Raw genomic sequence first — 24,837 nt, 5'->3', positions numbered from 1 at the left:
AACATTTTTGGCCATGGGTTAGGCAGAGTACTTTCTAAAGTTATGTAATGACAAATAATAAGGGAAGTACCCAGTTCAAATGGCCAAAACTGAAGAAAATGATATTTTCAAATAACAGAGATATGTATGTTTTACCACTCGTTAAGGACATTAATTTGTAATACATCGCATTTGTGCACAATTATTATTTGAAGGTTAACAAAACTAAAGATTCCAGAACCATATGTTGCTGAAGGGACAGTACCATCTACCAGACAGTTATGACCAGCAGGTTCACTAGAATCAGAAATCAGAAATTATTTCACAGAAAGCCACATATTTGCTTTTTCTTGACATTGAATGTGGAGTTCCTGTGAAGTGATCAAAACACAGTGGAATTAAACAATATGCACACTTTACAAGGGCAATGTGTGAACATGTTACATAATTTCTACTGTACCAATACTGCAGTAGCTAAATATCAAAAACTGCAATGGTCACAGTATCCAGACCTTTGCTACAGGCTGTTCCAGTTCGCTGTATTTTAAGTACTTCATTACTGCTACATACTTGGTCTTCAATGGTGAATGAGAGAAAAATATATGAAAACACAGCAGCATCTATTTTCAGAGTCATTCATAAGATAACATACTGCACATTGTTTCAAGTAAATGTTTAGCTTCTTGACAAATTAAATCTTGTGTAAAAAAGGCAAATATGTTTAACACTTAGATTTGTCTTTGCGTAATGCATAAACAAGAAGCGCTATAATGAAGTCGTGACTATCCCTACTTGATGTGGCCTGCATGCTCAGTGGCCACATAGATAAAGAGGCAATAAATAGAGATGATATGGCTTCTTTTTGTTGCTGGTGACTTTACTTGTGCAAACCAAGCCCAACATCAGTGCTCATATGATGGTTATACTCTATGGCTTAGTGCACAAATGTTGAGTTAATAATGAAAAGGTTTCGGGTTCAATCCTCAGCTGACCCTAGGATCCTTTCACTGTCAGTGGTTATTTCTTTCATATCTGGCTGTGGTCTATAATACTGAAGAATGTCTAAGTTGCACCCTGGTTTGCTCCAAAGAAACTGGTATATACATGCTTATTCAAATACAGTGGTATGTAAACAGGCAGAATATGGCACTGTGGTCAGCAGTGTCTATTATAAGATGACAGTGTGTGTGTGTGTGTGTGTGTGTGTGTGTGTGTGTGTGTGTGTGTGTGTGTGTCACAATTGTTACATAGGTTACTGCAACTACAGTGGCAGGTTATCAAGATTGAGTGAGTTTGAACGTGGTGTTATACCTGGCACATGAGTGAGGTAGCAATAAAGTGGGGATTTTCCCATACAACCATTTCATGAGTGTACCATGAATATTGGGAATCTGGTAAAACATTAAATGTCCAACATCACTGCTGATGGAAAAAGAACATGCAAGAACGGGACCTACGACGACTGAAGAGAATCGTTCAACATGACAGAAGTGCAACCCTTCCGCAGATTGCTGGAGATTTCAATGCTAGGCCCTCAACAAGTGTCAGTGTGTGAACCATTCAACAAAACGTCATTGATATGGGCTTTCAGAGCTGTGTGTTCACTTGGTTACCCTTGATGACTACATGACACAAAGCTTTGCACCTCGTGTGAGCCCGTCAACACTGATGTTGGACTGTTAATGACTGGAAATATGTTGCTTGGTCGGATGGGTTCGCTTCAGATTGTGTGGAGCAGATGAGCATGTAGTAACAGTGTGTGGCTTGTGCAGTTGTAGCAGTATGGACTCCTGATACATCTGGATACAACTCTGACAGGTGACATGTACGTAAGTGTCCTGTCTGATCACCTACTTCCATTCATGTCCATTGTGCATTCCGACATACTTGGGCAATTCCAGCTAGACAGCACGTCCAGAATTGCTACAGAGTGACGTCAGGAACACTCTTCAGAGTTTAAACGTATCTACTGGCCACCAAACTCCCCAGACATGAACGTTATTGAGAATATCTGGGATACCTTGCAACATGCTGTTCAGAAGAAATCTCCAACCACTAGTACTCTTACAGAATTATGGATAGCCCCTGCAGTATTCATGGTATCAGTTCCCTCTACCACTATGTCAGACATTAGTTATATCCATGCCATGTCATTCTGTGGCACTTCTGCGTGATCGCAGAGTAAAATAAGGGAACACTGTCTCCAGTAGGAGTGTGCCTAGCTGAGCACTGTGGAGTCCGAACAAACCTTTAAAAAGGGAACAGTTTCACTTTAAACTCTCTTTATTGGTGTAGTATTTTAAGTGGATATAGCCTACCTTCTGTATCTACTGGCATCCTGTTGGTTAAATTACTTGAAGTATTTATGGGGAAAAAAAGTCTCTCTGTTCCCAAACCTTGCCTGAAAAAGAGTTCTCTCATTAGAAAGTTGTGTGCTGCAAATATCTCTCCATTGAAACCAAGAAGTAGATGGCATATGTGAGTGCACTTGCCAGGTTACAAGAATGTATCGTGAAATTTTCTTTGACACGTGAACAATCCATTGCATTTAGTAAAACGTGGTTAAGGCACTCAACACTAATCTCTTATGCATTATCATAATGGCTGCTCACTGTATGAAGTGTTATGCATGGGTAGGAATGTCACTAAATGCTTGCTCTTTATGTGCTGAATGGCACTAAAATTTAGAAACTCGTACATTTTAATCATCTTCTTAAGTGTGAAAAGACTTGAGTATTGTGACCAGTATTCTTTGAATTAAACAGTTTAATTGTCAAGTTAATAGTTCTTAGAAACGCTGAATTATTTCTGTGCACATTGGGAGTAGGAAATTTAATATTTAGTGAACAAGTGAAACAATGAAAAATCTTTGATAGTATTCCTACATTCAGCTATTAGTAAATTCACAATTTCATTTACAGTCTTTCAACATCATTTAAAACAGCCAGGAGGACAAAGCACTATTGGTGCATTTGATATGGCATGTTATATGGTTGTACAAATTGAATGTTCTTTGTATTCTGTCAGCTGTGATGTGACACTTAAAATTGAGTATAATTGTGAACTGTTTATGAGGACTGTTGACGAGCAATCGGGGCCAGTTTAAGTCCCAAGCAACAGTAGCTGTTACGTGGGGCACCAAGCTAAGAGGATCACCACAAGTGTCGCAACTGTAAGATTTCTGTAAATAACCACAATTTATTAGTGGCAACTGCTTGGGGTACCAAGCTGAGAGGGGTGTCAAAGTGTAAGGTTACTATTACAGTGTGCCCCGCAATTAGCAATGAAAATTGACGCGAGTGAAAGTGTATAAGGGTTAAGGGGGGACAAGGGGGAGAAGGTGGCACCAAATGTAAAGTTGCTTCTGTGGAAAAATGTTCTTGAACGGCAATCAATGACATTTCTCAGTTTCTCAGTTCTTGGAATTTAGATCTAAAAACTTTCAGATTCTCACTGCAAGCATCAAACTTTTTAATGCCTATAAAATTTGTTCCAAGGTTCGTAATAGAATGAGCTGATAGATGCTGGCAGGGTGTCTGCTGGCAGTCACAACTGGCTGTTCTTCACAATGAACTACTGTTTATTTTTATAAGCTGTAGAGTCACTCATATCTCAGACATTGATGATCCATATAATAGTATTGCTCTTAACTTGGTGATAGTCTCAATTTCTAACACTTTGAATATACCATAATACTATTGTTTTACCCTCTCCTTGTGGTTTACGTTTCTGTAGACCACTTTCTTCTCATGATTATAGAGTATCGAGATGCTAGTGGCATTCTTTCTTATCTACCAAATTTATATAAAAGTTCAAGACGGCAAGCATATATCACAGTTGTAAACATGTGCAACATGAGTCCTTCAATTAATGATTTTTGTACACACTTTTGGAACACATACTGTCATATCTCCAAAATTATGTACCCTTTTTTAGCTGATGTATGTTTAGTGTCATAACTGCTCATGTATCACTGATTGGAACTTCATGTGTGTTTTGTAGTATGGGATGAATGGGAAGGTTTTGGATAATTTAAGGTAACAAGATTGCAGATAGTATGAGAGGCCTGTCAAAGGTGGTATAGATGTGTTTCACTGCATCTTCTCAGTTGATGTTGTTTTCATATTTTTTGTTTTAATCATTCACATTAAGGTATTTTTGTGTATGATCACTCATTCCTCTTCCTTACTTAAAAATGTGTGTCTGTGATCATTTAACATTGGCTATTGCAGAAGTTGTCAACTTCTTTTTAAGCTAGAGACTGTTGGTGTGACTTAAAAATTTGGGAGATGTTTTAATTTTGTAATTTTTTTTACATTAAAATTTAGAATGCTCTGTGCTCTGCAGCTTGTAAATATTTGTTAAATGCCACTTGTGAAGACTGTTAGCTGCACTTAAAGTGTTTAAAAGCAAAACCAGTACTTGGGTGTATATCCATCATCATTGCATATATTGTTTACCTTTGATCAGTGACATGCATAGTGACTGTAAATTATTTGTGATGTTCAACTCAATGTTCATCTTTCAGTACACATACTGTCATGGCAGAGTCTCACAGTACTGTGTACTGTGTCATGTATGTTACTACTGTAAAAGTTTAAATACTGACATCTCTTGGTCACATCTCTCATATAATGGTATTTGACATTTGGGTGTGGATAGGAAAAAATTGTTCTATAGTAAGGCCACATTTTGTGATATTTTTTGTGCCAAATACGGTGTTATTCTTGTGCCAAATATGGTGCTATATTTTTTTTCAAATTTGGTAGTATTTTGTTGCCAGTTTAGCTGTTAATTTTTTTTCTACAGCTTAGCTGTTTCTTTTTTGCCAATAATTTTTTGTTGTTGCCAATTTTGATGTTACTTTTGACATCATGTCATTGTTATTATGAACTATCTTTGTAAGATTGTACACAAACCTCACCCACGAGGAAAAAAGGAGGCAAAGAGCAGTTCAACATTCAATAGCGATAACTTATGAATGTTGGAAAAACTTTTTCTCAGGTTTACAACTTTTTTTAATACAGGAGAAGCATATTTCATGATATTTCATAAAAATCACTGATTTCATGTAATTTTGCAAGGAAATTCCAGTTTTCTGTATTATTGTTTTCATGTCCTTACATATAGGCCCTACTCTCGATTTGCCTTGTGGTATAACAACAGATATCTGTTTACCAAGGATATAGCAACACTTTGTTGTTTGTATTGAGGTACAAAGTTCTATTGTTTAACTTTTAATACATGTGGAATAAATGAGTATAACAGTGTTCATTTACTCAAGTAATCATCCCTAAAACTCGGTGAGTGAAGTACTGTAAAATACACCAATGTACCAAAACATTGTAACAACCTTCTTAGTAGTGCGTTGGTCCACCTGTAGAGCGCAATACAGTAACAATTCTGTGTCGCACACTTAACAGTTCCTTAATACGTTTCCCTGAGTGTGTGACCCCAGATACCTATGCACAAGTCACATATTTACCGTAAATTAAGGGCTGGTGGTTTGTGGGTGGAGAGCTGTCACCCAGTAGTGTACCAGATGTGTTATCTTGCGTTTAGGTAACTGAATTTGGTCACCAAGACATCGACATCGTGCTCCTCAGTTCACCACAGAATGATTCTGGCTTTTCGACATGGACGGTTATCTTGCTGTTGTAGAAGACATCAAGCATGAAGGGATTGAGTTGGTTTGCAATAATGTTCACATAGTCCTCAGGCATAATGGTGGCTTCAGTTACTTCTGCAGGTCCCATTGAAGCCCAGTGCAAGTTCCCAGCAGCATTACACTGGCCCAGGCAGACTGCATCCATTACATGTTGAATGTTTAGAGCAGCCACTTGCATGCATGACAATGTATCTGGACGACACAACTGTTCTGGTGTAACAAGAAACGTGAGTCATCTGGCAAGGCAACACATTTCCACTGTTTCTCTGTCTAATCTTGATTAATCCTGTTCACACTGCAAATGTAATTGATGATGTTGCGTCATAATGGAAATAAAAAGGGAGCCTTACGTTTAATGATTTCTGCTGAACAGTGTGCTGTGAAACACTTACTTGTTACTGCATCAGCATTGTACTCTGTCCTCATATCTGTTGTAGATTGTTGCCTATTCCCTTCACAGTGCGAGCAAGCATCCAGCCTCCATGTTTGTGGTGAGATATGGACATCCAGCTCTTCTCATGTACCAATATTATGAAAAGGATAATTGCTATTCACGTGCTGAGTCACAGGTAGGCACAACAACAAGACTGTTGTAAAACGAGCTTCCAGTCAACAAGGCCTTCGTTGGAGATAGAACACACACACACACACACACACACACACACACACACACACACACACACACACACACACACACACACACACACACACACACACAGGTGTCAGCAGACAGAGACATGGTCGTGTGTGTGTGTGTGTGTGTGTGTGTGTGTGTGTGTGTGTGTGTGCGCGTGTGCATCTAACAAAGGCTTTGTCAGCTGAAAGCTCATTTTCTGACAGCCTTTTTATTGTGCCTATGTGTGACTCAGTATCTCTGTTGAGTAGCAGCTATCCTTTTCATGATATTGTTACATTGTATCCTGGATTTTCTGTTGTTGAATTTATTTGCACTTACTGTATTTTATGGACTATAAGACACACTTTTTTCTTCAGAAGATTGCCTCTGAAATTCAGGTCCTTATTATACTCTAAATTAATATAAAAATGTATTTGATTTAAAATTTCTGCCAGTCTTAAAAACTGCCATATATTAAATGCCGTGGGGGACCTATCTCTAATGCGCAACATTGATTCAACTGGCAGCAGCGCAGCAATGCAACGAGCATGAGTTGCAGGGATTTGTAAGCTTGCCAACACTCTCTCTTTCTTGACCCACTATCACAAACACAGTTAATTGTGTAGCCTATGATGCTTCATTGCAGTCTGCAGTGCCAGTGATCTTGAATTGAAAGTGATTTCTATTATTGATAACAGTTCAATATTGTTGTTAGTAGCTAGTTTCGTAATGGGAAAAATAAAAGGTATTCATGTGGTGTGGGCTATAAATTGAAAGTAATAACATATGCAGAACAACGTGGATACAGAGCAGCTGAGTGGCATTTTGCACCTCACCAAACAGTGAAAAACCATTTGCCATTAGTGGGCTGGTGAACAACAACTTTTTTTAAAAAAAAAAAAAAAAAAAAAAAAAAAAAAAAAAAAAAAAAAAAAAAAAGGAAGACTATATGTGCATATAAAGTACTGAATGCAAAACGGTCAGAACTAGATGACTCATTGAAATGGATTCAAGGATGCCATCAAAATGGCATTGGAATTAATACAAAAATTTTTAATTAAAAGCTCTAAGCTAGCACTACAGTAGAAGATAACAGACTTCAAGGGTGAACTTGGTTGGTGCTACAGATTTATGAAGCACCATGTGCTTAGTATGCGAACCTAAACCAAAATATCTCAGAAAATGCCACAAGAGTATGAAGAGTAAATGTTATCTTTCCATCACTTTATTATTCAACATTAAAAGAAAACCAGTGGGGAATGAAGCCAAACAGCGAATAGGGACGAAACTCCTGACATCTGATAACCCAAGCTACAGAACTTGCCATGAAAGATGCTAAAACTGTAACCATGAAAGAAATGGACATGGAAAAAATGCACGACACTGTTGCCCTTTCATGTTGTGCGGACAGTACTAACCTTAATCCAATGATCATTTTTAAGCGCAAAACAATGCCAGAATCGTCTGAAATACTGCTAGTACATGAAAAGGGTTTGAATGGACGAGGTTGGTGTGAAATTATGGATTAACAGTGTGGAAGAGAAGGAAAAGTGCTTTATTGAAGAAGAGTTCTCTTCTTGTGGTAGATCAGTTTAGTAGTCATTTGAAAAATTCTGTGAAAGAGATATTGAGGCAGGAGAGCTTTCTGTTATTACGAGAGGATTTACTTCACAATTGCAACCTTGTGATGTATCGACAAATAAACCATTTGAAGTATACATGAGAGAGGAATGGAACAAATGGTTGGTGGATGAAACCGAACATGAATCCACAACAAAGGGAGCTTTAAAATGACCTACAATCATACAAGTGTGTTAGTGGATAAAGCATGGGTCTAGAGTGAGACAAGAAATTATCATTAAATCTTTCAAGAAATGGAGCTTAAGTAATGCTCTCAATGGCAGTGAAGCATATCTTTCATATGAAAACCACACATATGATGATGATGATGATGACGAGGAGGAGAAGGAAGATCGAATGATGGTTTTCAGGGATTTTATATGTCAGTTTGGTTTTATAAACTAAAATATTTTTTAGTCTGGGTTTGCAGTCCGATAACAAAAATTGTAAAAATGTAATTTTTAAAAAATTGTTTGAAAGTTAAGGTGCTTCTTATAGTAAAGTAAGGTATTCATGGTTTCACCATCCTTAAGCTACTTTCCATGGATGCTTATGTCAGTAGCTTGCAAACACCAGCATCGCCATTTCAGAGATCCCGTTCCCAAATACTGCACAATAACAATCTGCCCTTTGTCAAAGTCACTAATGTCACTGATGTTCCCCGATTTGCAGCCTGTGTCATTGTTCCTGTGATTCCCTATTCAGCTCTGCTCTGCTTAAGCAGTTTCCTAGCTGTGTCACGTGCCCGCATTGTCACCAGCCAGCACTCAGTTCTACAATGGGCGGTGGCAATAATGTTTCAGCTCATCAGTGTGCACACATTTGCTGTTTTGATAAAATAAATTAAATCAGTACTTGGTGATCCTTATGAAAAGATTTGGTGGTACATATATTGTTACAAGACATTTCTCCTGTTATTTAAATTCATCAGCTGCTGTTCTTTATTTTGCATTTTTCTGTAGTTGGTCATCTGAAAAAAAGCTAAGTTATCTTTTATCAGCCATTGAATTTTAGTAAACCCATTGTGCTGTTTTGTGGACAACTAAAGCATATTATTTGGCACCTTTCATATGCACCAATTCAAAGTAATATCAATAAAAATGGAAAGACATGTATTTCTTATTAAGCTTTAGGAGCAACATAGAAATAAAATTTAAGGGAGGGTGAGGCTGCAACCTGTTAAAATATAAAAACCACCTAGGAATTTGATAAACTTAAATTCTCATTCATATGATAAACAGAGTCCTAAGCTTCTTACCATAAGACCCAAGTAAGAAATTTGGTATTTAACCCATCACATTAGTGCATGAATTCATTACAGCAGGGTTTGGAAAAAAGGAAATGCAAGGATTGTTAGTGATCTTATTGAGCAAGCATTCAGTACATTTAATTAGAAATGGCATGGTGTTTGTTTGGATTTTTAAAATATTCATTTCCCCAATTCATTGTTTGTGTTATCACTATCATGTTAGCCAACATACCAGTCTTATGGCTGTATACTTGCTTTGTCAGTTGAAAAGTGATTACTGTGTAGGCTGAGGTAGACACTGATTACAGCTCCTCTTCTGTATTTTCTATTATTTTCCTCTTGTGTAATGTAATAAAAACTTTGCCCTTGCTTGGTGTGTTACTGCATAACTAATACAAGAAGAACTTAACATATTTATTTTGGTTTGAGCACTGTGAAAGTTATACTGAGTGTTTCTGTCTCTCTTCTGTTTCATTTTAAGCTTTATATGTTTTTTTGGTTGGAGGAATAGCCTAAATTTATTTTGTAAAATATTTTCACGGGTACATTAAGGTACTGTGTATTTATCACATTGCTTGTAAGGTGCAAATTTTGTTACCTATTTCAAGAGCTGTTATGTTGTTTTTGTATTTTTGTTTCCATAAGACAACTCTATAAAAATTCCTTTTGAGACCTTTGGTAAAAAGTTGCTCCGTAAAAAAGTTAAAAACAGGGAATCACAATATAAGGAAAAAATTACTGACATCACTGTACAGAACATTAATCTTCCTCTTAAAATAACGTGTAGATGGTACAGGACTGCTATTAGGTGGTCAATTGACCCTCCGGTGCTGAAATAAGCGACATCAGTGAAACGTTGTGTATGTGACATTTGGTTCTCTCGAATTAGTGCAGTAAGGTGGATCAACATGGTAAAATTGCAGAAAGGAGTTATTGTATTTGTATGTGTCTATGAGAGACCATAAATGAAATTTCTGTTGTTATAACACTCTTTCCAGAATGTCTACAAAGAATACTGTACCATTTGCAGTCATGCCACTCATTATGAGAACAGTGGTCATAAAAAGAGCTGTGAGAGACCAGACACTAATTTCACACTGTTCCAATGGTGTTTTTTTTTTTTTTTTTCGCCGCAAGGAGTCCAATGCACTGACTGGCCTAAAAGGCATTTAAGCCATAGTGTATGGAGGGTGTTGCTCAGACCGGAAATAGTCCTATTATATTTTTACTGTTGTTTTATGTATCTTGATAGTGAAATGAGGATGAGTATTTCAAATTCATGATGATAAAGTGTTACTCTTCCTTTTACATCTTTGTGACGGGTATGCTGTGACACTCCTGTCTTCCCATAAGACGGTCATTTTCACGGGACTTCACACAAGCCTTCCTGGTTTTATGGATGCTCAGGCTTCCTATTGCCCCTCAGTTGAACGACAAAATCACTTGATCTTAACCCTATAGAAACCGGTTGAGACAATTGGAGCAGAGGGTGAAATGTAACAATCAACATCCCCAAAGTTTGGTATGAGTGTGGTTTGAAAAGTTCTCGGAATCACCATGAGAGGTCAGTGCTAGCACAGAAAGTTGTTCATGTAATATTCGTTGTACTGTCTGTAAACGCGTACCACGTCAATGCTCTTAGAAGAGAGCTGTGGCAGTGATGTGGTTCTGTTGTTGCTCCTGCATAGTGATTTGCGAAGATGGAAAAAATCGAGATTCGAGCAATGGTTAAGTACGTCATAAAGAAAGGTATGAAAGCAAAGGACATTCTTGCTGATTTCCAGAATACACTGGGTGCTCTGCTTTTTCATATTCAGCTCTTGCCAAGTGGACAAATGAATTTCAATTTGGTTGGGAGAGCTTAGATGATGATCTGTGCAGTGACAGGCTAAGATGTGTCACTACTCAAACAGAAATCATTGCAAAAGTGCACAAAATGGTCATGGATGATCTCTGATTGAAAGTGCGTGAAACTGTTCACGCTTGCCGGATGTCATGTGAATGGTATATCACATTTTAACATCAGAAATAGAAATAAAAAAAATTATCTGCAACATGGGTGCCATGACTCTTAACGCTGGATCAAAAATGCATGAGAATGGACATACCAGAACAATATTTGACCTGTTTCAGGAGAAACGAACAAAATTTTTGCTCTGTTTGGTGACCACAGATGAAACTTGGGTGCACTACTATACCCCAGAGACAAAACAACAGTCAAATCAGTGGAAACATGCTGATTCTCTGCCATCATATGACAATTCCTTCAGCGGGAAAGGTCATGGCATCAGTTTTCTGGCATGTGAAGGGGATTCTGTTTATAAATTATCTACCCACTGGGCAAACAATTACTGGAGAGTACTATGCTAACCTGGACAAATTGCAACAAAAGATACGTGAAAAAAGGCCAGGTGTAGCAAGGAAGAATGTCATCTTCCATCAAGACAATGCACGCCCACACACATGTGCCGTCGACATGGAAATATTGCACTAACTAACACCTTTTTCACCTGATATGACTCTGTCAGACTTCCATCTCTTTCCAAAATTGAAAATTTTTCATGGTGGACGAAGATTCACTTCAAATGAAGAATTGATAGCTGGAGTTGACAACTATTTTGCAGGCCTGGAGGAAACTCATTTTCGAGATGGAACATTGTCGACCAAGTGCATTAATCTACAAGGAGACGACATTGAAAAGTGAAAACAAGTTGCAGTGATGTTCGTACTTTTTTGTATTCTGTTCTGAGAACTTTTCAAACCACCCTCGTACCTTTATGGGATTTAATCATCAATGAGTGGCTTCAGCTGTGCGTGATGTACCTGAACAAATTTGTGGAATACCTTCCTCACTGAATGAGGCTATTATTAAGACTGGATACAATGTTAAACAGTATTATTGTGAAGTCTCCTGCGGGGAGGGCCTAACTTTTTGTCCAATGTGATGTACATGGTATCTTAATGGAGATGAAATTTCTTCTGTCAAATTTTCTTCTCTGTAAGTAATCACTTATTTCTGAAGTGTATGTTGCTGTAAGCATGAAAATAAACTTATGTACATTTGTTTAACTATTATGTGTAAACTTAGGTGAAGTTGAGTCATCTTGTCATAGTGTTGGTTATTTTGTGTAAGATCTCCACAACTCCAGACACTGAAGACACATCACCCCGAAAATTTGTAGTAGATACTCAGAAGGAACAGAGAATAGCATCTGTGGAACAAGAATCTGGAAATAATGAAGAAGGTGAAATGCTTGCTGGAGGAAAGGAAGAGGAGAAACCTGAAGAGGAAGATGCAGGAGAGCTCGATTCTGAAGATGACAGTCTTGGGGAAAATTTTAAATACTACCAGCGTCAGTACCATTGACTGTACTTTCTTTAATTTTTTGAGTTACAGTTCCGTAAGGATTGATAAAATGGTTTTCCTGTTTAGTTAAATAAATCAATAAAACAGGGCTCTACTTGTTTCTGTATAAATTAGCATTTTAAAAATTAACATTCTTTTCTTTTTCTGTATTTTTTATTTCGAAACCTTCAAATTCAGTAAACATATTTTGTTTCTATAGTTCCAAAGACAAGGAAATTGCATAGAGAAGAAGATGATGAATCTGGAAGTGACAAAGAGATTCCTGTAGTGAAAAGCAAAATACCAAAGAACATGGGTGGACAAAATGCACAGGTGAGTCCCTTATTTCACAGTAAGACATACAAGAAGTGTTATCCTGTCAAAATATATATATATATATATATATATTTTAATGTTGGAGGGGGTGGGGGTGGATATGTTTCTGCAGAGTGAATGCACCATAATATTTATTTTGAACTGTTGTTGTTGTTGTTGTTGTTGTTGTTGTTGTTGTTGTTGTCTTCAGTCCAGAGACTGGTTTGATGCAGCTCTCCATGCTACTCTATCCTATGCAAGCATCTTCATCTCCCAGTACCTACTGCAAACTACATCCATCTGAATCTGTTTAGTGTATTCATCTCCTGGTCTCCCTCTATGAGTTTTACCCTCCACACTGCCCTCCAATACTAAATTGGTTATCCCTTGATGCCTCAGAATATGTCCTACCAACCGATCCCTTCTTCTAGTCAAGTTGTGCCACAAATTTCTTTTCTTCCCAATTCTATTCAATACCTCCTCATTAGTTATGTGATCTATCCATCTAATCTTCAGCATCATTCTGTAGCACCACATTTTGAAGGCTTCTATTCTCTTCTTGTCCAAACTAGTTATCGTCCATGTTTCACTTCCATACATGGCTACACTCCATACAAATACTTAAATCTATACTCGATGTTAACAAATTTCTCTTCTTCAGAAACGTTTTCCTTGCCATTGCCGGTCTACATTTTATATCCTCTCTACTTCAACCATCATCAGTTATTTTGCTCCCCAAATAGCAAAACTCCTTTACTACTTTAAGTGCCACATTTTCTGATCTAATTCCCTCAGCATCACCTGATTTAATTCGACTACATTCCATTATCCTCATTTTGCTTTGCTTGTTGTTCATCTTATTCCGTTCAGCTGCTCTTCCAGGTCCTTTGCAGTCTCTGACAGAATTACAGTGTCGTTGGCAAACCTCAAAGTTTTTATTTCTTTTCCGTGGTTTTTAATTCCTACTCCAAATTTTTCTTTTGTTTTCTTTGCTGCTTGCTCAATATACAGATTGAATAACATTGGGGATAGGCTACAACTCTGTCCCACTCCCTTCTCAACCACTGCTTCCCTTTCATGCCTTCGACTCTCATAGCTGCCATCTGGTTTCTGTAAAAATCATAAATAGCCTTTTGCTCCCTGTATTTTACCCCTCTCACCTTCAGAATTTGAAAGAGAGTATTCCAGTCAATATTGTCAAAAGTTTTCTGTAAGTCTACAAGTGCTAGAAACATAGTTTTGCCTTTCCTTAATCTATTTTCTAAGATAAGTTGTAGGGTCAGTAATGCATGTTCCAACATTTCTATGGAATCCAAACTGATTTCCCCGACGTCAGCTTCCACCAGTTTTTCCATTCGTCTGTAAAGAATATGCGTTGGTATTTTGCATCCGTGACTTATTAAAGTGATGGTTCGGTAATTTTCACGTCTGTCAACACCTGCTTTCTTTGGGATTGGAATTATTATATTCTTCTTGAAGTCTGAGGGTATTTTGCCTGTCTCATACATCTTGCTCACCAGATGGTAGAGTTTCGTCAGGACTGGCTCTTCCAAGGCCGTCAGTAGTTCCAATGGAATGTTGTCTGCTCCTGGGTCTTTGTTTCAACTTAGATCTTTGAGTGCTCTGTCAAACTCTTCACGCAGTATCATATCTCCCATTTCATCTTCATGTACATCCTCTTCCGTTTCCATAATATTGTCCTCTAGAACCTTACCCTTGTATAGGCCCTCTATATACTCCTTCCACCTTTCTGCTTTCCCCTCTTTGCTTAGAACTTGGTTTTTGTCTGAGCTCTTGATATTCATGCAAGTGGTTCTCTTTTCTCCATAGGCCTGTTTAATTTTCTTATAGGCAGTATCTATCTTACCCCCTAGTGATATACGCCTCTTCATCCTTACATTTGTCCTGTATCCATCCCTGCTTAGCTATTTTGAGCTATATGAGTGTTTTCTAATTGTATTATATTATTTGGTGCAACATGAACAATGTAAAATTGCTTAAGGATTTAACAAGTATTAGAATGAACACTCATTTTAGTTGCCGAATTGGATATTAGTGCAAGAGTGAATGCAAGCGTTGAAAGGAGTGTGTTTGCATAAATACCTATTCTATTCTGCACAAAGTGACATAAAAAGGTACATTACAAAGAGCTAACGACTTCATATTTATTATCCAAATTTTAAAATTGCTGCAGGTTCCAATGCATTCTGTTTGCTATGTATGAGGGCTATCTGAAAAGCAACCCACATAAGGCTATAAAGAAATAAAATACTGGAATAATTAAAGCCAATGGATTAAAAGTAATAAAACTATTTTTATAGTACTTCCTTACATAATTTTGAGCTGAGATTCAAGCATATATCATATCTCCTGATGGATTGGTGATTTTCTTCTACATAAAATTCTACAATATAAATTTTGGAATCAAACGAGCACAAAACTTGTTGTACCTTAATTGTTCTGCTCACCATCTCACAGAAATCTGCAGAAAACTGATTGACGGAGACATCATGAAATGCTGTTTTTCAAAACATTTTTTGTGCTTTTCTGTAGCATCTCTCGCTCTCTCTCGCTCTCTCTCTCTCTCTCTCTCTCTCTCTCTCTCTCTCTCTCTCTTTTTACTACAGACGGATGGCCACTTATGTTATCATAATAATCATCATCATCATGAACATGTTTCCTTTCTCTCGTAAATAAATGATAACATTGGCAATATCTTTACTCATCAGATATCATCCGCATGCAACACAAATTTTGCAGTGATTATTGCGATTTGTTACAATTTGCAGCTACAAATAATAATAATAATAATAATAATAATAATAATTCCACCTCCATCATGATCTATTAAAATAAAATGAAGTAAGTCTAGATTGTAATAGAATATTTATTACAAAATGGCAACCAGTTTTAGTCAAATGGTAACCATCTTCAGACTATATGCACCTTGATGGCAGGTGGTGATGCTGAACAGAACAGGTATCATGAATGCATGAATGTCAGCTCCTCAGAATAACCATCGAGATGTTTACAAAATCACAATATGTGATTGGTTGAGACAAATGCGCAAAGCTGCCATGCCCAGCCATCAGCAACTATTGGTGATCTTCTTACACTGCCTGTACTATAATAATAGGGATTTCAAAGCTGGCTATATTCCTGTTCATCTTATTTTTTTATCTTGCCCTTTCTAGTAATTTGGTTCATAATTTTCATGAGTCTCATTTGTACTATGAATTCCATGTTGTGTAAAGGTCTTCAAACCATAAGCGAGAACTGACACAAAGTACACTATCAGATCCAAACTATCCAGACACCAATTAATGAACATTATTATGGGATGTGTGCAGTCTTGACTTTTGACACCTTGAACCCTGCTGGAGACGCTTTCAAAGAGTTGTTTGAATGTCTGTGGAGGATTGGCAGTCCATGCTTCATCATCATCATCATCATCATCATCATTTAAGACTGAATATGCCTTTCAGCTTTCAGTCTGGAGCATAGCCCCCTTATAAAATTCCTCCACGATCCCCTATTCAGTGCTAACATTGGTGCCTCTTCTGATGTTAAACCTATTACTTCAAAATCATTCTTAACCGAATCCAGGTACCTTCTCCTTGGTTTGCCCTGACTCCTCCTACCCTCTGCTGCTTAACCCATGAGTCTCTTGGGTAACCTTGCTTCTCCCATGCGTGTAACATGACCCCACCATCTAAGCCTGTTTGCCCTGACTGCTACATCTATAGAGTTCATTCCCAGTTTTTCTTTGATTTCTTCACTGTGGACATATTCCTGCCATTGTTCCCATCTACTGGTACCTGCAATCATCCTAGCTACTTTCACATCTGTAACCTCAACCTTGTTGATAAGGTAACCTGAATCCACCCAGTTTTCGCTGCCATACAACAAAGTTGGTCGAAAGATTGAACGGTGCACATATAACTTAGTCTTGGTACTGACTTCCTTCTTGCAGAAGAGAGAAGATCGTAGCTGAGCGCTCACTGCATTGGCTTTGCTACACCTTGCTTCCAGTTCTTTCACTATGTTGCCGTTCTGTGAGAATATGCATCCTAAGTACTTGAAACCGTCCACCTGTTCTAACTATGTTCCTCCTATTTGGCACTCAATCCGTTTATATTTCTTTCCCACTGACATTACTTTCGTTTTGGAGATACTAATCTTCATACCATAGTCCTTACATTTCTGATCTAGCTCTGAAATATTACTTTGCAAACTTTCAATCGAATCTGCCATCACAACTAAGTCATCCGCATAAGCAAGACTGCTTATTTTGTGTTCACATATCTTAATCTCACCCAGCCAGTCTATTGTTGTCAACATATGATCCATAAATAATATGAACAATAGTGGAGACAGGTTGCAGCCTTGTCTTACCTCTGAAACTACTCTGAACCATGAACTCAATTTACCGTCAACTCTAACTGCTGCCTGACTATCCATGTAAAGACCTTTAATTGCTTGCAAAACCCGGTCATATGCCTTTTCTAGATCTATAAAGCATAGATACAATTCCCTGTTCCACTCATAACACTTCTTCATTATTTGCCGTAAGCTAAAGATCTGGTCCTGACAACCTCTACGAGGCCTAAACCCACACTGATTTTCATCCAATTGGTCCTCAACTAATACTCGCACTTTCCTTTCAACAATACCTGAGAAGATTTTACCCACCACGCTGATTAAAGAGATATCTCTGTAGTCGTTACAATCTGTTCTGTTTCCATGTTTAAAGATTGTTGTGATTACTGCTTTTGTCCAGTCTGATGGAACCTGTCCCGACTCCCAGGCAATTTCAGTTATCCTGTGTAGCCAATTAAGACCTGCCATTCCACTGTATTTGATGAGTTCTGACTTAATTTCATCCACCCCAGCTGCTTTATTGCACTGCAATCTATTGACCATTTTCTCCACTACCTCAAATGTGATTCTATTTCCATCATCATTCCTATCCCATTCTACCTCGAAATCTGAAACATTACTGATCGTATTTTCACCTAAATTGAGCAACTTTTCAAAATATTCCCTCCATCTGCCAAAGGCATCCACAGGATTCACCAGCAGTTTTCCTGACCTGTCCAAAATAGTTGTCATTTCCTTCTTACCTCCCTTTTGAAGACTGCTAATTACACTCCGGAATGGTTTTCCAGCAGCTTGAACCGTAGTCTCCAACCTGTTTCCAAAGTCTTCCCAAGATTTCTTCTTGGATGCTGCAATTATCTGTTTGGCTTTGTTTCTTTCTTCAACATAACTTTCTCTGTCTACCTGAGCTCTAGTATGTAGCCATTTTTGATACGCCTTCTTTTTCCTTTTACAGGCTTCCTTGACTGTGGCATTCCACCAAGCTGTTTGCTTCATCCTACTTTTACACACTACTGTTCCAAGACATTCTTTAGCCACTTCTAGTACTGTGTCCCTGTACGTTGTCCATTCATTTTCCAGTGACTGTAATTGACTACATTCTACTAATTGGTACCTTTCTGAGATCGCTGTCACGTACTTGTGCCTAATTTCCTTATCCTGAAGTTTCTCCATTCTTATCCTCCTACATATGGACCTGACCTGCACTTTTGGTCTCACAATCACAATTTCACTGCAGATTAAATAATGATCAATGTCATCAAAGAATCCCCTGAATACTCGTGTGTCCCTCACAGCCTTCCTGAATTCCTGATCTGTTATTATATAGTCAATGACAGATCTGGTTCCCCTGCCTTCCCAAGAATATCGATGAATGTTCTTATGTTTAAAAAAGGAGTTTGTGATTACCAAGCCCATACTGGCACAGAAATCCAGGAGTTGTTTCTCGTTCCTGTTGGCCTCCATATCCTCTCCAAATTTACCCATAATCTTTTCATACCCTTCTGTTCGATTTCCAATCCTGGCATTAAAATCCCCCATGAGCAGAACACTGTCCTTGTCCTTTACTCTAACAACTACATCACTGAGTGCCTCATAAAAACTATCCATCTTATCTTGATCTGTCCCTTCACAATGCGAATATACTGACACAATCCTAATTTTCTTGCTAGACACTGTCATATCTATCCACATCAGTCGTTCATTTACATACCTTATTGCAACTATGCTGGGTTCCAATTTTTTCCTGGTGTAAAGCCCTACACCCCATTGTGCTATTCCTGCTTTGTCTCCTGACAGGTAGACCTTGTATTGTCCCACTTCCTCTTCTTTCTCACCCCTTAACCAAATGTCACTAACAGCTAAAACGTTCAGCCCCATCTTACTTACAGCCTCTGCCAGCTCTACCTTCTTTCCTGAGTAGCCCCCATTGATTTTAATAGCTCCCCATCTCATTACCATTTGTTTGCAAAGTCGTATCTTAGGAGTCCCTGGTTTGTCAGTTAGAGGTGGGACTCCGTCACCTCCAAGGATCTGAGGTATTTTGCTCTGATTGTTGCCAGCATCATATTTAAAGTACCAGGGAAGCAGGTTGCTAGCCTTACTTGCCTTGAGTCCCATTGGGTTTTACCCCTAACGGTTGAGGGACTAACCGGTGGATTTGGTAGTCTTTGCCATATGAGCACAAAGGTGACCGCGACTCAGAATATGTCCGAGATGCCCAGCCTTCTTCCAAAGTAACTGGTATCCCGACTGTCAGGAGCACTTACTTGGCCACTCATACGTTGCCCGTGGTTCATGAACTAGGGCATGACTACAGGAACCCACACCATGAACCACCATGCTTAAAGAGCCAAAATTGAAGAAGGTAGTGATGCGGTATCCTGAAGTCTGGGCAGAAGTTTATGTTCTAACTCATCATAAAGGTGTTTCATTGGGCTCAGGTTGGGACTCTGGACAGGCCAGTGCAGTTTGTGAATCTTACTGTCCACAAACCTTTGCCTCACAGATGCTGCTTTATGACAGGGTGTATTTCATGCTAATACAAACAATCATCATCCCTGAAATGTTCCCCCACTTTATGCAGTAAACAGTCTAACATTTTGACAACTTAAGGTGTGAGCGTGGGTCTGGGTTATACTGATGTGATGACTTACTTGGGGTTTGTAGCCACTCCTCTTTACTGGATAGCCGGCTGCTGGAAACTCTCTTGACTTCTTCTCTGTCGAATAACACTAGTTATAGGAATATTCAAGCCTCGTTCTACTAATGAAATAAGTAGCCATACAAACTTTACGTTTTGTCAATCAATGATGTATTTGACTTTCAAGCACAGTAAAAATTCTCGCTTTCAACATAGTATGTAACTTCAGTAAGTCTCTCGTACAGTTGTATGTTAGAAACAAATTTATTTACATCCGAAAGGAAGTCTATTTAGACATCATGACTTTCAAAAAAGAAGACTGAAAAAAAACTCTTGCCTCTAACAAGGCTGAGTCAAGAGTCTATATGAGTACTTTTTCAACTGGTCTTTATCACATAACAGTAGTCAGTGACACAATAAGCACAAAGCTGCATATAGATTCCATGGTTCTTCCATACACACACTCACTAACACATCTATGGATTGCCCCGTCAGGTAATGGTCGGTGCATTTTGACCACTGCATCTATTTTCTTCCTGCGACTGATTTTTAACCTGCACACACAAACATGTGACGCACAGTAGGTAGTATTTTACCATCCCACATTCATATCTAGAATATCGTGTGTTTGAGATGGTAGAAGGCTGAGTGGCTCTAGAATTTACACAAAAATTCTCAAATTACTACATATAACCCCCCCCCCCCCCCAGACTGAACAAGTGATATTTTATACATAATCATTATTCACATAACATCACTCATAACAACAATTCATATCATAACAGTATGCATTTCTTACGTATGTTTATATACATATCTTTCCTTTGAGTAACAATTCTCTGTCCTTTCTTACGCAATCTTTCACTTATTTTTTCTCTACCCTTTTCTTATTTTACTTCGTTGTTAAGACATGAGCATGTATTCATTGTTTTTGTCAGCTTTACTAATATTTAGTAATTGTGAGGACTCTATTTCTTTCCTTTAATTTTTTTTCAGTTGCAAACTTCAGATGTTTAGAACACATGAGTAATCTTTTTTCTATTCTTATCTTTTGTACTACTTTTTCCCTAGTATGTACTATTTTCATTATTTGTAGCTTGGAGGAACTCGAGAGAAGTGAAAGTGTTCTTTTGATACTCATTTACTTCCAAGAAACATAATAATGCTAGTCGTTCATAGAATTTACTCTTTCCAGAATAACTCCCATAAAATTTATGACTTTTGTCACAATACTGTCCCTTTCTCCCCAGATCAGCACCTATTCCTTGCTTGTGGATTGTCCTTATGAGACCACTTCCTCTTTCCATTCTGGCAGGTACGCCCCTTACTAAACATCTCTATTTTTTAGGACACAAATCATCCAATCTCCAAGCAGGTACGTCTGCCCTTTATAGCTAGTGAATGCTGGGTACTCCCCCTTATCCTTTCTATGTAGGCCTCATGGTTCATTACCCTATTATAAATTTCTATGTGTACCATAATTAAGTATTTTCTGGTAAAGCTATAAATGTATTTTAAACTTCGCATTCACTCTTTAATATATCACTCACTCCCAAGAGTCTTCCTCTACTTATCAACTTCTATACTTTCATTAGATATTACCTCTATATATTCTACTTACATTCCACTGTCCTTCAATTCATCAGAGTTTTTATTGCATTGATATTGGTTAGTGATCAACCTGACTAATTCTACTCCTACTTCCTCTTTCCTTCTTTGCTCATGCCTCTGTTATTTACCCATTACTCATTTCTACTTTATAGTTGTTCATTATGTATGTGCACCTCTTCTTATGTGTATTCGATGTAGAACTGTCATAACCCCCACATATGTGCTACACACCTTTTCCGCCTACGACACCTGGCGGTTCTCAAATCGTGTCAGGCTTGGTCTTATATAATTTAATGTTTGCATAGAAGTGTATATGTGGATGTATGTACGTGTAGTCTGATTCTTCGGCCTTCTTATCTAAAGATAAAATGTAGGTTATTAGTAACCACGGAAATAAGGAAGGACTTCAGTGATAGAAGTTTATAAAAAGATATACAGGTCCTCAAGGTGAGAAGTAAGAAGGAGAAAATTAGATATGGTTGCTAGGATCGAAGAAGAGAAAGAAGATAGCCCCCAAAGACAGGAAACCCTTCCCACCCCCACTTCCCCAGGATCCCTACCTCTCAGGTACTTGAGTGAGACGCAGGAGGTGGTTTGGTGTTAAATCGTCTCCTACAGAATGTACTTGTCCCACCTTCACCCTTTGAGGTGACCGAAGGAAATCCTAGCAACTGCATGGAAACGGCAAATGGAGAAGAATCGGGCACACTTGTTTGTGAGGGTTGTTTGAAAAGTGTAATGTGTTTTTTGTGTCAGTCATGATTTATTTGTTCTTGTAAATCAAGATTTTAGCTACAATACCCACCCCTTTCAAAATTCATACGAACCCTCCCATCTATATCACATCTCTAATAAGGTATAAAATACTTTATACAAAATAGAAACACTTCGGTATAATAGTTGCTCAGTTAGTCACATCATATATTTTCCACAAGCATAATATTCCATTCAATGTATTTTGTCTAGACATAACTTTTTTTGATTCTCTTAAGTGATTCTCTATTTTATGGTCATATCCAGTTTTTTTTTTAAATTTTTAAGCAGGAAGATTGTAGGATAGTTTCAGATTTTAAAGCAATTCAGTTCAGGAAAACTATTTTGGAAGAAACACTGAAAACAACACTGAAAACAACTTGGGATCTTATGGTCGCCACTCTGCCTGTTAACTCAGAATGTTAATATACCTGTGGGATATACAGTTTTACATCCTTTCCATGGTATTTCCCCTTTCCTAATCCAGTTGTAGGGTCTACTAAAAATAACGTCTGAGGATGGATTACCGTTTGTACCTGGTACGGTCCTTCATATTTTTGAATAACTTGTGAGCCTATTTCTTCAGATTCGAGCTGGGAATATGATGTCTTATTAGAACCAGGTTATCAACTTGGTACTGTTATGCTTACTTACTCTTCGTATCGCCTTTTCAATCAAATTTTTAGAAATTATTTCCTGATTTACTTCTTAATTGACACTAGGTTGTTCAGGCCAATTAAAATTCTTAATTAAAGGTTCTCCTACAAAAGGTATCAACCCAGTTGATAAATGGGGTAATTCATTTAGGATAAGTTCAGAGTCCTTAATTTTCGTTGTCCACGAAGTATGTTTTTCATGGCAGTATGTATGAGACAATTTCCCAATTTCCTTCATTACCCATTCAGACGTATTTGATAGCAGGTTATAACTGGATATTAACACTTGTCAAATACTTACCCATGCTAGGAATTCTCTAACTTTGTTGCTCACAAATTGTGGTCCATTCTGTGGTCTGTAAGAAACCATTTTTGGTTTACCTACTTCTAGAAAGTATTGTTGTAAACAGTGTACAACTGACTGTGTATTTGCTCTCTTAATAGGATATAGTTTTACGTATTTTGTCCAGCATTCTATGATAACCAAAATGTATGATACTCCGTCCTTTCCTTGTGGTATTGATCCAAAGAAATATGCTTCTGTGAGGTTGTGTTAATGACTTTGGGCTAATAGGATACATTCTGTATTTCATGTGAGTATTACTCTCTTTTACTTTCTGGCAAGTTTCACAGGTTCTAATCAAAGACGCTATTTTATGCCCTAGTTTCCTGAAATAATAAAATTTATTCATATGAGATATGCATTTTTTGATTCTGAAGTGTCCGTATTGTGTGAACATACTATACAAGTTCGGAATACACAAACGCCAATTCTGTAATGTTACACTCTCTCTCCAAAACAAGTTATGATCTACAATTTTCCATTTTACCAATTGATTAGAAGGTAACGAGTTCTGGAGACACATAGAGAATATTTCTGTGAAATAAGGACCAGGATGGATATTCTCTGAACCATCTCTTTTTACCGTGATATTCTGCTGACATAAAATTAATGGCAAGAATAACGCCAGGCCCTTCTGTACGTTTCAAGTCATCCATTCTTGTGTGTATCCTCAATAATGCACCAGGTACTATATTTTCAGAACCTTTTACGTATCGTTTCTTGATACTGTATTTCTGTAGGAAAAGCATCCCGCACATCAACCTACTGTGTAGTAATCAACTACTCATCAGAAAGGATAAATCCATCGTGCTAAAGAATTCGTCAGTTTTAATTGGCTGGTCCCTCTCCGTATCTGTATGTCGATTCAATGTACGAGCATGTAAGACTAATCGTACCCTGCCTATAGCTTTTATCACCACTACTAGATGATCATTCATTACAATGGCACTTCGTTCTATAATATTATTATCAATGATTTTGTTAATCTCGTCCTGAACTGCTTCCTTCAAACTCACTGGTATTGGATACGGTTTGCAAAAGAATGGGGTGTCATCTTTGATTTTGAACATACAAATATAGACGCTGATATTACCTGGACAATTGGTAAATTCCACTTCATACTCCATTAAAATTTTATACAAATCTCGTCTTTGTTATTGTCTTGTATATCAGTTAGATTTGTTCCTTGATCAACATTACGATTTTTGGTGATAATTGTGCTGTAGCTGTTAATCTTGGACACTGGTGCTCCGTTGTTTGTTCCTCAAAGTGACTATTTGTTACAAAAGGTGTCCAGCATCTACTGGCACCTTTACCAAAACAAAGGTGATGTTCGTCAAAGTTCAAGATAACATTAAACTCTAACAACCAATCCAAACCAAACAGTATGTCTCTATTAATATTCTCTACTATTAACAGCATTTGGCTAAATAACATATTTCCAATACTGCAGTTCACCTGAGTTTCATATCTTACAAGTTTACTTTTTGTTCCCGTTATCCCGATTATGTATACTCCAGTCCCTGGCAATACGGTATGTACTATTTATTCTGTATCGAGTTAAAAAATGCATTTGAGATAAGTATACCTCACTTCCCAAATCTATAAATATGTTAACCTCGGAATTTTCCACTGTACCTGCTATTATAGGGTGTGGGTT

General features: G+C 37.7%; 1 protein-coding gene across 13 annotated transcripts in view; it reads left to right on the top strand.

Annotated features, from left to right (window-relative positions):
- Nucleotides 1-24,837, top strand: part of LOC126355275 (uncharacterized protein DDB_G0283697) — a 211,939-nt gene that overhangs the window by 144,257 nt on the left and 42,845 nt on the right. For 10 of the 13 annotated variants that reach the window (XM_050005580.1, XM_050005593.1, XM_050005566.1 and 7 more), the window contains 2 exons: nt 12,266-12,485; nt 12,699-12,811. In XM_050005580.1, the coding sequence (XP_049861537.1) occupies nt 12,266-12,485; nt 12,699-12,811 (333 nt within the window). The remainder of the gene's footprint in view (nt 1-12,265; nt 12,486-12,698; nt 12,812-24,837) is intronic. The other 3 variants (XM_050005650.1, XM_050005644.1, XM_050005637.1) reach the window with 1 other exon arrangement.

The sequence above is a fragment of the Schistocerca gregaria genome, chromosome 1, assembly GCF_023897955.1.
Source record: "Schistocerca gregaria isolate iqSchGreg1 chromosome 1, iqSchGreg1.2, whole genome shotgun sequence".
Lineage (NCBI taxonomy): Eukaryota > Metazoa > Arthropoda > Insecta > Orthoptera > Acrididae > Schistocerca > Schistocerca gregaria.
Note: the sequence above shows the minus strand (reverse complement) of the source record. Positions and strands in the feature narration are given on the sequence as shown.